This window comes from Furipterus horrens, unplaced genomic scaffold (assembly GCF_987537825.1).
Source record: "Furipterus horrens unplaced genomic scaffold, mFurHor1.1.pri manual_scaffold_7, whole genome shotgun sequence".
Lineage (NCBI taxonomy): Eukaryota > Metazoa > Chordata > Mammalia > Chiroptera > Furipteridae > Furipterus > Furipterus horrens.
In genome coordinates, this window is record NW_028327177.1 from 88,890,493 (window position 1) to 88,905,864 (window position 15,372).

Below are 15,372 nucleotides of genomic sequence, written 5' to 3' on the forward strand. Positions count from 1 at the left end.
GCTCCACTGACAAATGAGGTGCTCGTGATGCTTAATTCTAAGTCAGAATTGATTTTAGAAATGGTAGCCCTATGTTTCTGGTACTGTCCACAAAGCTCACATAAGCCATAAGGCACTCAACTGACTGACTGAACCTAAAACTGGGAGTTCCTGAGTACAGTCACTGGGAAGAAGAAAGAACGTACTTTTCAGCTAAAAAATCAAACTATCCCACTAAGAAAACCTTAATAAATGTAGATATTATAAAGTGGAGAGAAGTGCTAGACCCAGACCCCCTTGATTTGAATCCTAACTCGTCTACTTAAGGGTCTAACCCAAGACAAGTTACTGAACCTTCCTGTAAGTGAACTCTCATTGGTAAACTGGAATTCTAAGCCCTCATAAGGAGGTTCAGAGTATTAAGTGAGTTAACACTAGTTACAGGCTTAGGCATAGGATAAGCACATATAGGTGCTTGTTAAATGAATTTTATTATAAAAGGGCAGTTTGACTTCAAATCTATCCTGATCAGAGCATTCTGTCTCCAACTTTCATCCTAATTAGTAATTTGAATTTAAAACATTCCTATCCCAGCCACTTAACTAGTTGAGAAAATATTTGAAACACTTTACTTATACTACCACTCATTCCATTATACTATAATGAGCAGGTACTGTGCATTACTCAATAAAAGAACTGAAAAGAAATGAACCTCATATTCCACTTTCAAGGATCCCAGTGCTGTACTCAGACAATATTGTATTTTAATAATTAATTGTTCAAAGAGAAAGATGAGGAACAGGGATGCTAAATTCAAAGTTATTCAAATTGCCAAAATGAATAATGTATGACTTTTATATTAAATACACACTGTATTAAGTAGTCTACTTTTCAGCCAACCCTGTCTTTCATTTTTAAGCATTTTGAACAACAATATGAACAATCAGGGGAGGTTTATTTGGAAAAAGAAATACCTATTTGAATGCAAACAGAGTATATCTGAAGATAATTAAAAGTTCCTTATCAATTAGAAAATTTTGTATGAGGGCTTTCAAGTCATGGTCAATCATTAAACCCAGCATGGCCCAGTTATTCTGGCAGTTTCCTTTCAACATTAAGTCATATCTGGCTCGATTCCATTCAATTTCTTATTTCTGATAGCAGTGCCAGGAGGCAATCTTTAATTAAAGAAAATTTTAAAGATTCAAACATGCATAATTGGATTAAAAATGTGATTATTAAAACATTATATGATAATCATCTGATTGTCTTTTCCAGCGTGTTAATAACCTAATATTTTCAGTGCTTCAGTTATATAAGGGAGAAGAAAGCCCTTTATAAGATATGATGAGCACTCAATGTATAGACAAGACCTATACAGTAATTAAGAGTTATGAAATTACTCTGAAAGCACATACACACAATGGAAGGTGTATGGATAGACTGTGGTGGTCTTTATCGGATGACCGTGCAGCCCCTGAAACAAGGAAATCCACCAATTTTAGGGAAGTGTATAAGATAAACTAACAGAAAGCCCAAGCTTCTGTTTTTAGTCCAATGATTATTTAGTTTCTCAGGATTTCCAAAAATTTTTAAAGAAAACACTATTAATTTTTCCTTAAATACCTAAAATGACTGGGATAGAGCTGGCCTTCTGCTTCGTGACAGGGAGGGCACGGAGGCAGTGACAGTGAAAAAAGCTGGGTATCGGGTCACTCTAAATGGGGAAAGGTTTGTGACACTGCTGCCCATACATCACCTGGGGGGCTTGTTAAATATAGATTCTGATCCAGTTAAGTCTGGGGAGAGCACTGAGATCCTGCATTTGTAATAATGCTGACCACACTCAAGTAGCCAGTTTCTACAAGGACTGTACCAATGGCCTCCTACACCCTCTGCAGCCTCATCCACTACTTTGACTCTTATTAGAGCCACCCTCTGTTCCAGATCACACCACCCTGGGGCCTTTGCACTGGCTCTTCACGCTGCCCAGAACATTCCTTCACTGCTCTCTATTCATGACTGACTTTTTTTTTACCAAATGCCTTTCAGCTGTTAATGACTTAGTCCTATTAGAATGATATGTTTCTCGATGAGGTCTCCCCTGACTACTGTTTAGAAAATGGCAATTTTAAGGGCAGGCTCATTAAGAAGGAATCATTTGATTAAAAACACGAAGGCAGAAGGGAACCATGTGGCTACCCCTAGAGAACATTCCAGGCAGAAAGAAAAGTCAGTGTGCAAAGGGATTCAGCCTGTTGTGTGGCTTTAATGAAATAAGCAAGAGAGAAAATAAGAGAAAAAGTTCAAGAGCTCAAAACATGGAAGGTTCTAGGAGGAAAAAAAAAATCAGCTGCTGGTCAAGTACAGCTGGAATTTGGCTAAAAACTGTGAGGCAGCCAAAACACTAGACATGGAGCCAGCAGCTGTGGGTTAATTCTGTCCCAGACACGAATGGACTCTCTGATCTGGGAGCAGCCATGGGTCTGATTAGCTGGTGACAACACAGGAGACAGAAACGGGAGGTCAGGATAGAAAGAGCCTGAGGACTAGACCCAGGGATTTTAGGAGCCATCAGGGAGGTCAGAAAGTCAGAACACATTAGATGATAATTAAGACGCTGGTGAGGCCTCCCAGAGGAAGCTGAGGAATTAATTTTATGATTTAAATACAAGCAATGATATTAGCTGTATATAACCAGGTGCCGACTATCAGGCACATCATCTCTCTGTCATCAACAAGGACAATGGAATCAGAAAGACAGGAGGATGGAAATGGGGCTGGCCTGTTTTCAAGGTGGCTACCTACAAGGCTTTATGAGAGACGATTTTAAAGACTAGGCACTACGTTGACGCCACGAGGAAGTCCTAGGGAGGTAACCCAAGAACCACAGTGAACTGTGGGGCTCCAAAGAGTTTCAAAGGACGCCAGTTCCATTTCACTTTACAAAAGAGGAAAACGAGGTTCAGAAAAAGAAAGTGACTGCACCCAGATTACACAGTGAGGTTGGGAATCTGGGTCTGCCGATGCAGGAAAACTCTCCATCAGGGGGCAGAGTTTAAATGCACAACCCTTGGCCTTTCCTACAAGTATAGTCCAGAGAAAACCCTAGAGGCTCATGTTATGGCATGAATAACTAGTATCATTACAGGGTCTGAGAAAGAGTGGCTTGAGAGAAAGAAGGTCCAGCTGATTAATCAGATTCCTGTATTCAAGCACCCACAGAGGTGCTCCAAGGTCATGAAACAATTCAAAGACATCTAGCCTCCTTGAGTTTATTGGTGCAGCCATGTGGGAAGCAGCAAGCAGCTATGCTGTTTGTAGGGATGATCCAGCCATGTGGCCTGGGCTAGTATGAAAGCAGGTATGCTGCTACTCTGATTGTGCCCACTCCAGCTGACTTCAAAGCCACTAGGACTCTGTCTTGCAGATCTAGACTCTATTTGGACTCTGAAAACTCAGGACATATGCAAAGGACACTCTCTTAGGACTTGTGCCTTTCTTGGGTTTCACCATGATCCAGTGTAACAAGGCACATGCTTTTCTGTGCTACCATACAGAGGCCAAGGACAATATACTCCAGATCCTGAAGGGGAGAGCTGCTGCAAGAGGATGGCGACTTTAGAACCCACAAGTGTACCTTCCAGAGGGACTGGAGGACTGTTTGTGCAGCCAGCTTAAGCACAGATAAGGATATGGGGAACTTCTGGTTTTGTGGGGAACTACAGCCTAGTGGGGACCAAGGGAAGTGCTAAGTCTTATTGGGGAACAGTGCTTTGAGCTGAAGCGCTCCCAGCCCTCGCAAGGCTGGAATCTTGGAAATAAAAACCTGCTTCTCTCTGCACTGATTATTGTCATGCACCAAAGAGCCATGTGCACGGTTCCTGTTTGCTCGGTTACAGTTGCAGTTGGCCAAATGTGGCATTTTGATTTAACAGTTGATGTTTGAATGAAACATATGTTGACATTTATATTTCCAAAAAGAAATTATACAAAGAACAGTCTTGTCAACAATTAAGGAAACGAACATGACATTTAAATGATACAGAGTCACACAATGACAAAAACCCAGTGTTATCCCTAAATAGTTCCATTGCTTGCCTCTCTTCCCTACATAGCTCTGGTGGTCATAACTGATGGTGTGTATGTTCTTTTACCTTCCTGTTGATGCTTAGTCAATTACCTAATTCACAGAGGGGAAACTGAGGCACATAAGAGTTAAGTGATTTTGACAATCAGAAAGTTAGTCAGTGCTAGAAATAGAAACTGACCCAGCAAAGCTGGGAAGAGAATGCATTTTTGAGGCCAATTAACACTGGGCTCAAATCATAACTGCTACATGAGCTGGGACAAATGAACTAATTTCTATGAACCTCAGTTTTCCCATATTTCTAATGGGATTAAAAACTCCTATCTCACTGGGCTGCTATGGGTTAAATTAAATAAGACTGTCTATATAGACAATCCTGGGCAGACCAGGCATACAGCCACAGTTTAATAGAAGAGAGGTTGCTGCTTCTTCCTTTCATCCACTTTCTGGTTCCTTACCTACTACCCTTTCCCCTGATCTCACAGGACTCCCTCTACCAAACCCCAAGTCATCTTCAATACCATTTTCATCATTTCATTTTATTTTTGTATGACCCAACTAAGTCAAGCAGCACGCATTCTATTTCAATAGCCAGAAAGTAAGGGAGACAGAACTCAGAGCTCCACAGTCATTACCTTGTCTCCACGTGACCTCCCTACTCAAGTCAAAAAGGACCAATAACAAGGCCGATGGTGGTGGGAGAGCTGACATGTGCCAGGTACAAGTATATACAATAAGGCGCAGACTCCTTAGGACAAACCAGTAAGACTGGTATTATAAGTATCTCATTATACAATTGAGAAAACTGAGCCACCAAAAGCTTAGGTGATTTGAGTAGGTTTGACAACTAGTGAAAAGCAGAACTGGTACTCAAACCCAGAGCCTGTGTTCACAACATTGACTCTCTCGTATACCATGAGGATACACAGGTAGTAGCAGGTTAAGATACCCTGGCTGGTTTGGCTCAGTGGATTGAGCGTCGGCCTGCGAGCTAAGTGTCGCTGGTTCGATCTTCCAGTCAGGGCACATCAGAGAAGGAAAACTCTGACTCCAAAAAACCTCCGCTGCCTTGCCCTCCGCTGCCTTGCGGCATACCTCTTCAGGGGAAAGGCTAAGGGAGTAAACCCCGACAGAAAATCCGGAGCCGGAGTCCCTAAGGCGGTTTGACGTTGTAGTCAACACCGGCAACTCCTGCGGCGCACCTGAAGCCAAGATGTATTGACTCCGTCTTTCCCTTGGACCCTTCAGCTGCGAAGAGAGGGGGGGTCTGCTGCATGGGCAACAGCAGACCCTCCATATCACCCTGCCCAGGCTCTGTAGCTTCAGCTCCACTGGAGAGGACACTCCAGCGTCATCGCAAGATGTCGATTCAACACGGGAGGAGACAGATACCGTGTCACTCCCGAGTCGGACTGCACTGCCATTCTAGGCGGTGCAGATAGACTCTTAAGAAGCTACACCATCGTCTGTCGAGACGGACGGCTGCCGACGAGCAGGTTAAGAAAACTACACAAGGAGCCTCAAGTGCTTCAGCAAGCACTCTTGCAATAGGTACCTGGAGACATTTTTTACAATGTTGCTCTCTAATCCCATTGAAACAACCAGGAAAAGGACATTTCCCTGGGCTCTTGTCACTTTGTTCAGATGACAAAATATTGACAGAGAGGGCTGGCCAAAAGAGAACCAGCCTCAGATTCAAATTCAACCCAAAAGGAATCACATTTCAAGCCTTTGTTCTGCCTTAACACTATTGTTAACAACACTATTAATGCTATAATAGAAGCCACACAGCACCCCATTTCCTGGCTTTAGCTAAGAAAAGAAATGGAAATAGCTACCATCTGCAGTGGAGGCTCTGACACACCAAAACCCAGGAAACTGTGGAAGTGGCCTAAATGCTTCTGTTTCTAGAAGATTTTGAGATCAAAAGTGTTAAGATAAGCATCTTCCCTTCCTGGATCCATAAACAGACATGAGCCAATTAGTCAAGACCAAGGTGCTGCATATTTTTAGAACACTTCAGAAAAGTTCCATTCAATTAAATGAGGAAAACATAAACTTCACATGGGAAATTCTGTCATGTATTAAGATGTTCAAAACTACCAGTGGGCTGTAGATAATATAGCACTAGCTTTCTCATGCAAAAGGGAGATAATAATTTGAATGACTTCTCTTTTAAAGGTAAACACTTAAACAGAACCTTCTTTAATTCAGTTGAAATACATTTCAAGCATATGGTAATTTGGGAAAAATCAAGTCCACCTCCATAAAGTCTATCAAATGGTAAGTGAGGACCTGAGCTGGGTGTGTATTACATCATCCCAAAATATACAAGCCCTTTGTAAAGACAACAGTAGTGACAGAGCTACTATAATAGCTACATATAGACAAGGCAAGGTTCACAAGAATTTTGTGTAAAGTGCTAAAGAGCAAATATTTAAGGCTTTGCGGGCCAGATTGTGTCAGTTTCACAACTACTCTATCCTTATATGTGAAAGCAGTCACAGACAATATTTAAACACATGAGTGTGGTTGTGTTCCAAAAATTTTTATTTACAACAATAGACTGCAGGCCAGATTTGGCCCACAGATTGTACTTGCTGACCTGTTGATTTAGAGGACAGTGAACACATGCCAGGCACCTGTCCTGTAGGTACTTTCCTTGTCTTAAAGCAGCTAGCATTAATACCCACGAGGCAGGTACTTTCATTAGCCCGAAGGTGGAACCTCAGGTTCAGAGAAGTACAGCAATCTGTAGAGGATCACACAGTAACCAAGTCTGAGAGCTGGAATTAAAACCCAAGACAGGCTGAACTCTGAAGCACTGTACCAGATTCCTTGTTCAGTGGTGTTAACAAAATTCCATTTCTTTAAGAGTACTCCATAATGCAGACTTTTATAAAAACTCATTCCAAAGTTTCAACTATTTATTCATGTGCACATGAGATTACTTTGCAGGCAAATGATATTAGTCCTTTTGACCTTCAGCACCAAGAATAGCACCGCCCCCCCGCCTCCAAAAAAAGCCTCATGAAATTAAAATTAAAAAATTTTCACACAGGGAGGGGAAATCTTGTTCATCAGTTTACCCTCAACACCTTGACTAGCTCTTATTAGGTACTAGATGGAGGGGAGGATGGACAGAAGCTATGATTATACGAGCCTAACGTTCACATACACAAAACAGGCAAGAACCCCTCAAACTCCTTAACTCATCTCTGCTCTGTCTTCTTGCTGTAGAATTATAAAGATGCAGACTACGATTTCTGCCTAATAATTTTTTTCCAAAAGTCCCTTGTTCTAGCGTTTGTCCTTTTCTTCCAAAGTCCATACAAGATTTTATTTTTATTTTTTGGAAAGTTGAGTCATTTAACCTAAGACAGAAAGTTTATACCAAGATGTCTGACCCCAGGGATCATTGCAATGGGCTGGAATGACTGACAGAATATGGTTTATGTATTTCTTCATTTGCCTCTTCAACAGTCTATATGTTAACCTCAACAAAGACAGAAAGGTGGGGGTGTTGACTACCGAGAACAGAGAGGGAGGTGGAGGCGGTCTGGGCATAATGAGGGTCAGTCTGAAGTCACAAAGACCTTGGTTCAAGTCCCTCAGTCACTGCTTACTTTACTTGCCATTCTGCATAATGTGGCCCATTACAGTTTTACCTTAAGAGGGTTTCTGGAGGATTCAGTGATGTCTGTGGCGCTAATTATACCCTCAGTGAGTAGAGAGCCAGCGCGCACCAGCATGGCAGCAGCAGAAGGCCTTTGTTTTCAGTCCTGTCCCCTTTCACCCCACTGCTTGATTTCTGACTTTCCTTTTCTAAATTCTGAAAGGAGGTATTGGCTTCCCAATTCATTTCTTAATGATACAATCCCAAGGCAGCCAGTTTTTCCACTGGCCTGCCAGGGCTCCTTATGGTAAAAGTGTATTATAAAGTGCTGTCGCTCCCCTCTTTGCTTGTCGTGAGGCCACCTGGTACCTGATATGTCCCAGAGGAAAGCAGTGTCTGAACTTCCTACTTTTTAAGGCTAATCGTTGTCTTCTTTGATTGTGAAATTCAATACACATGTAGAAAGGCACACAAAACATATATGTGCTATTGACAAATAATCAAGTGGACCCTGGTATGACCACTATTCAGAAAAACAGGAACCCTTACCACCCTCTCTGGGCCAATCCAGACCTTTCTCATTTTACCTTCCCACACAAAGAAGTTAAAAATGATCAGAAGTTTGCATTTCTTTTAGTTTTACCACCTACATGTACACCTCTAAACAACATCACTTATGGTTCCTCATTTTTTGAATTTTAGGTTGAGGAATATTCTTCAGACTCTTGCTTCACTTCACAGTTCTCGGAAGTGCCCACGCAGTTGAAAGGCACACTGGGTGAAACGTTCAATTGTATGACTACTCTGTGCTATATTTACCGAGCTTGCTAACAATAGCCATTTGGGGAATTTCTAGGTTTGGGCAGTCAGGAAAAAAAGTGACACAAACATTTTCTTACACTTCCCACAGACACACACCTGGTATCAAATGCACAATTTAGGCATGTGCCAGACTGGGAATTGAACCCACAACCTTTCCGCTATGGAACAACGCTCCAACCAACTGAGCCACACCAGCCAGGGCCTGTCAGGATTTTTAATAATTAACCTCCTGGTTTGTGCTACTAGATTACTTTTGAGCCTTGTGCATGTAATATCTTTGAGAAATTATGTATAATATGTATGGGTTATTCTTTAATTTACCAATAGTCAAATGCACAAATCTAAGGGGATATTTTTATATTGTATTGTTAACATTCATTATACCTCCCAATCAAGATATATACTATCTTTATTACCTAAGAAAATTCCCTTATATTCCTTTCTCATTCAGTATACCTCTCTTCCCCACTTTCTGACTTTTTTCATCATGGATTAGTTTTACCTGTTCTTGAACTTCACAGAAATAGAACATGCAATATGCCTTCTTTTGTGTTTGTGTATATCAAATAGATGATTATTTTAAATTGATGGGTAATAATATTCCCTAGTATGAATATATTACAACCTGTATATTTAGGCTCCCATTGGAGGACATTTGGGCTATTTCCAATTTGGGACTCTTATGAACAAAGCTACCGCGTACAAGTCTTTAGTGGATTATTTTCCCTGGGTATCTACCTACATGTGGACTTGCTGGCTTGGAGGGTAAGACGTGTATAACTTTGGCAGAAATGGCCACCTGACCTTCGAAAGGCAGCACCACCTGCATCCCCCACTGTTGTCGTGGAGTAAGTGCCGGAAGCACCACACCCTGGGGCTGGTTTCCTTCTAGGGAGCCTATCTATGGCCGGAGATGCCAGTGCAGCTGTTGAGGTAAAGGCCACCACTGCTTTAGAAGGAATTCAGATTGCCCCAGGTCCAGAGTCCCTTCCAGATTATTCTGGATTGTAGAAACCTCCATTCTAGCAGATAGGACAGATGAGGTGGCACCAGCTCTCAGCACCACAGGAAAACAACACCTGGCTGGGTAGTCCCTTGGCAAATTGACTCTACTTCTTCCCCTCCTGTTAGATGCCTGGATTGACTCTAGCTGTTCTATGACTTTGTCCATATATTTGGGGAGCTGGTCATGAGTACCCCAGGGCAGGAGAGAAAGTTGTGGAACCCCCCAAAAGTGAGTCCAGTGAATAAACTAATAGATTAGGGAATCTACTATGCAAGGAGACTTTTGATCTCGTCATAGCCCCAACTTCCACTGAGTGTTAACAACAAAAGCTTCCAATAGCCTCATTTTTTTTGACATTCACAGAGGGGTGTTCTCAGGAGATAATTTATTTGTACTTTCACTGATGGCTTTCTCCTAAGAGCCCGGGGAGGAAGGACAGGAAGATGAGTCAGCTCATTCTGACTGGTGTCTGAGGCAATTTCTAACTGTCCCTCCTCACCACCCACATTTTCTCTGAAGGAGAGAGAAACCTTCTCACTCACCAAAGTGGTACATTCGGGAAGAGGGATGTGATGGCGAGGAGGAGACAGGAAAAGAGGGACAGGTAGTCAAAGCTCAACAACCATACAATCACTACCAGCAAGTTTCCTTTCAGAAATAAAACCTGGTCTTTCTTAGACAACTGATGTGAGAGTGGTTAGTGTTTCGATGCCTTTTGACAGTAATCTAGAATATATACACAGCCTGCTGGGTTTTCTTTGGGTGAACACTATGAAAGAGAATAAAAGTAGGTAATTAAAATAATTGAAAGAAAAAAGAAAATAACTTTTAATTGACATAGATTATAATGTACGTTTTTTTAGCATTGGTCAATTGAGTAAAACTACTTATAAGGGAAGGCCCCATTTCTATACCAGTTCACATACAAGTTTGTGGATGTGGGTTGTGGACACAAGTTAAAACAGATACACAAAAATTAGAACTAGAGCCCTGGCTGGGTGGCTCAGTTGGTTGGAGTGTCAACCTGTATACCAAAATGTTGTGGATTTTGATCACCAGCCAGGGCGTGTACAAGAGGCAATCAATTGATGTTTCTCTTTCTCCCGTCCTCTCTCTCTAAAATCAATAAAAACATATCCTCTGGTGAGGATTAAAAAAAAAAAAAGAACTAGACTAAGTTCTTTGGAGCCAGTAATTTTAAGAGGCGTGGCTACTTTGCAAAGGCTGGTTCTTGTATATAAAAAAGCACTGTAAATGACTCAGTCAATGCAGTAAATAGGATTCACAATTTCTTCCTAAATCTCTCCTCTCCAATGGATGCTGGTAGTAAATATAATACCTGACTAGATACTTATAAGTGCTTCCTTCTATTGCTCAATGGATAGATAGGACCAGAATCCATGGCAAATCACCCCTCTCCATTCTACTTGTATTTCTTCATGGCTCTAAAGTTTGTATAAATCACAATTTACATAAAAAACAAACACATAAAAAATAGCACTCTATTTTGCCAAGAGGTTTCTAGGTATTTCTCCCCAGCATTAGAGAAGCAATGGCGCTGAGCTCAGAGCCTCAAACACGCCACATCTCTCAGCACCAGACACCTTCATCTATGTTGGTCCCGCCTGAAACCCTGTGCTCCCTTTCCTGCCTGGACAGTCTCTATGCATCTTTACGTCTTAATGGTCACTCTGTCTGACATGGAGTCTCTAACTCCCAAGTCTGAGTTCAACGTGCTGCTCCCCATTCTTTAATGCGTTTACATGCTTAGCTGTATGTCTCTCCCAAGAGTTCATAAACCCAGTGAGGGCTGGTCCCTATCTGCTGTGCTCTTCATGCCTCGCTTTATAGTACATATACTTAGATTTAGCACTTCATAACCATGCACAAAGGAACCAGCACTGCTGTATGAATCTGAGCATTTTAAAAAACCAAACAACCAAAATATCTTTGAAAAGACATGAACTTCAGTGCCAGTCATGGAAATACACCCCTAAAATCTTCCTTCCAGAGATAAACTGTCACAAGGAGCCTTGTTAGTTGACAGCCTGTAGTCGCTGCGCCTCTGGGCCCACCGCTGCGTCCACACGGAAGCACCACTCGCTGGGGGCTCAGCCTGTAACTACACATGCTGGGGGAACCACGGCTGGACCTCTCCTGCCCAACATAAAACTCTTCTCACGGGCAGTTCTGGCTCTGCAGTTCTCCGATGGCCTGGCCAAGACTTTCTTAGAGCTACCGTCAACCATCCTCCTGGCTCCCCTGTCCCCTCTCTCCGGTGTCAGAACCTGTCTCACCTGCTCCTGCTTCCTCTCCTCTCCATCCTTTGCAGGAAGTCCCTCCCTGCCAAAATACTCCTGCACTTAAAATTCTATCACGGTGTCTGCTTCACAGAGAACCCCAGTGACCCAATGCCAAGTACACTTGGCTGGTGCAACCAGATTGCTCATTCCCATTTCAGCTGCAGGAACATATAAGATTCTTCCTATTAAAAAAAAATTCACTTAATGAGAAATTAATACTCTAAGATATGACTCCTAGAGCTAAAAAAATAAAGCCAATTCTGAACTACAACATAAGTCCATATTGATTTTTTTCTCTTTACATATCTACCATCATTCCCAAGCTGGAGATCCTGCGAAGGGCATGATTATTTATGTCCCATTAAATTAAGAGATCATTCCAATCCCTCCCAGGACCTTGAACTGAAAATGCTTCTAGTTTCAACAATAACAAAAAAAATTCTGTTTTCGCTATTTCGATGTCCACTGTCCTTTCTAAGAATGACAGCGTGATGAGGGCTATCAAAATGGAAGCCAGTAACAGACAGGACTGACAGCAGAATTGCTTCCAAGTCCTTCTCCCACTCCTTTCTGCTCCTAATCGGAGCAGAGCTGAGTGCCCCGTGGTGTCTCCTCCCCCTGTTGCAGTTTTACATTTTGGTATTTTCACTTATTTCTATATTTACTTGATTCACTTATTTGGTTAATGTTTATTGAGCATCTACTCTATGCAGCACACACGGGTGCTGTCACCCCCAGGAAGCTTACACTTTAGTGGGTAATGTATGAGTAAGCAAACAAGGTAACTGCAGGTACTTTTAAGTGTTTAGAAGAAAGAAACCTATGATGATGTGACAGGGAGCAGGGAGAGGGTGGGGAATTCGATAAAATGATTAAGAAAGAACTTTCTGAGGAGGCAAGCTCTGAACTGAGAATTGAATAATAGTAAGAGGGCCACATCCTTGCTATGAGCTAAGGGTCTTTAGGAACCTTCCCGACAGTGCAAACAGAAATGGCAAATGTGAAGGCTGGAAGGGGTGACGCCTGGGCAAGCTGGACAAAGAGGGAGACAGCACTCCACTCCCTTCCAGGTCCCCAAGGGTTGGCCTGTGTGGGTCCTAATCAACCCTGTGATATCACAGAGAGGCAACACTTTTGCTGAAAAACTTAGTGAACTCACTTTGCAGGTAATTATTTTTTGCAGATCTCCTCTGAGTTCTCAGTTAGAAGCTAGGGTAGAAACATCAACCCAGATACCCACCCCCCTCCCAGTGCCTGGTAGTCTCCCTACATATTACAGACTCCAAGAGCTGATCGTGGATAAGGAGGAAAGATACCACGATTATGCTGGCACAAAGCTCATGAACTGAATGAAGACTATGCAGTGGGTTTACTGAGATTTGGGGGTCTGAGAGTTAAAGGAAGCCTACTGCGCATCTTCAACAAACGGAATCTCCTGCAATTATCATTGTGGAAATAAGAATACCCAGATCTACTAAATGCCATAGCTGGTGGAGAGCTTCTTCCCTGGCTGAAGAATAGGTACCTGTTTCGAAGTTTCTAGAACTCTTTACAGTGTGTGTTTTAAAACAGGAAGACAGGAAATCTAGTCTGAGGGAAGGAAGAACTATCCATCATGTACTACATTTCAAACTCCAAAACTCATAATCTACACTAGGGACTGGAATTTCAAGAAGGAGTTTGATTAATTGAGTGTTCGAGGAAATCAGAGCCCAGAATACACAACATGTTGCCCACAACACCAGCTTCCTTTGTACTTCTGAAGCTGCCCAGAGTACAGTGCAAATTTCCCAGCCCCCCAATTCCATTCTTGTTACCAACATGAAAACACAAATGTGCAGACAGATGCAGTTTTGGCAAAGGTGTCTTGTTCCCTAGGGGACCTGTCATACGACCCACTTCCCAGCTCTGTGAGGTTTGCTTCAAAGACACAAACTGAAATTGAAAAGAAGCAATGAAAACTTTCTACAATAATAACCTTGAAGCAGTATTTTCAGTCACCCTCTTTTACTACTGTGACTAGGTTTACTACCGTCACTTGCTGCGTGATATAGAGGAGCAGAATAATTAACCCAAAATTTCACTTGATTCAACTGAACACAGACAACTGGTTTTAATTTCCCTTAAAAAAAAAAAGGAGGGGTGTATGCGTGTGTTTTAAGTTCTGCAGTGCTGGCTAATGTCTAACGACAATCCTTCCAGAAAGGTGTGAAGACATTTAATTACAGCTGTGGAGATGAAGGGGAGATTTATTATAATTACTAATGCTTTTTCTGTCAATGTCTTTGAAATTCTAAGTAGATTGTTAAACCTTTGCAAATCATTATATTATATCTAGACTCCACCCCTTCCTGCGACAATTTTGAAATTAGAAGATCCTGATGTCATAGGTAATGATGTATTACCGATAATAAAGTTGCAGGGAAATTTTTACAATAAAAACCAGTTGGGAAAGACAGAATCCATTTATCTTACTTCCTCTCCCAGTTTTAAGCCTCAGGATAAGATGTCTGCCTCACAGAACAATGGCCAAGCCTTTTCCACTCACAGAGCAGGTGGTGCTTGCTCACATGCAGCACAGTTTAATGACTTGTCACGGCTACTTAAAATTTTTTCCCTCAATCTGAGAGGCAAATCAAGAAATTTATAAATTAAAATATACTTGAAAAAATATTTTTTTGAAGAGATATGAGACAAGTGGCAGGTTCAAAGCATATGAATGGTACATCTTAGGGCATTTTGATTTATGACATAGGCATTCAAAGTGATACCTGGAAAGAAATAAATTGCTTACATTAACCTAGATGCATTTGTAGGTAATAAATGGGCATGCTCTTTACCCATCAAATAATGGCTCTAATGCCCTTCAACCATCAGTGGATGAGGAATGAGTGTCACCCTATGTCCTCTGCAAGATAACCCCATTTTTTTAAGTAGAGATCTTAGCCCTTTACCTCCCAGCAAAAAGAAGTGTATGTGGCTTACTTACCGTGATGTACGACACCCTTCAACCCATGGATAATAGGATCCAGTGCAGAATTGTCCCTTGGACTGACCTACATGTAAAGGAAACATGATTGGTTAAATCTATGCTGGCATCAGACACAACAGTCTCAGTTTAATCTTATAAAGAGAAGGAGGGAAAAATAGATGTTATCTAGCAAGCTGCTTAGGTCTCACATATACCATGGCTCTCGCCAAACACAGATTTATGACATAATAAAATCAAGTGAGGAAGTCTAAATCAAAAGAAAGAAACTTCTCAGAATACATGAGTACAGGAGAGAAATACCATAGTCCTAGCAAAATTTTAAAAAGCAATGGCAAGACATTCTACTCTTGATTTGTTTTATTAAAAGTAGATAGACATAATCAATAAAATATACTTAAAAAAATAAAATAAAATAGAAGTAGATAGACACTGATCAGCCAGTAATTGAAAGGCATGAGAGAGCAATACATCACTGACTTAATATTTCAACACCTTATTATGACTGTGTTTATTTCTCTTCTTTGTAGAAAAGGATCTGTTCCTGGCCAGACTACTTTCTTTCTA

At 41.6% G+C, this 15,372-nt stretch overlaps 1 protein-coding gene across 2 annotated transcripts in view; it reads right to left on the bottom strand.

The window, feature by feature from the left end:
- Positions 1 to 15,372, bottom strand: part of PTPRG (protein tyrosine phosphatase receptor type G) — a 721,348-nt gene that overhangs the window by 137,585 nt on the left and 568,391 nt on the right. For both annotated transcript variants that reach the window (XM_090283906.1, XM_090283905.1), the window contains exon 6: positions 14,806 to 14,872. In XM_090283906.1, coding sequence (XP_090140032.1) covers positions 14,806 to 14,872 — 67 coding nt within the window. The remainder of the gene's footprint in view (positions 1 to 14,805; positions 14,873 to 15,372) is intronic.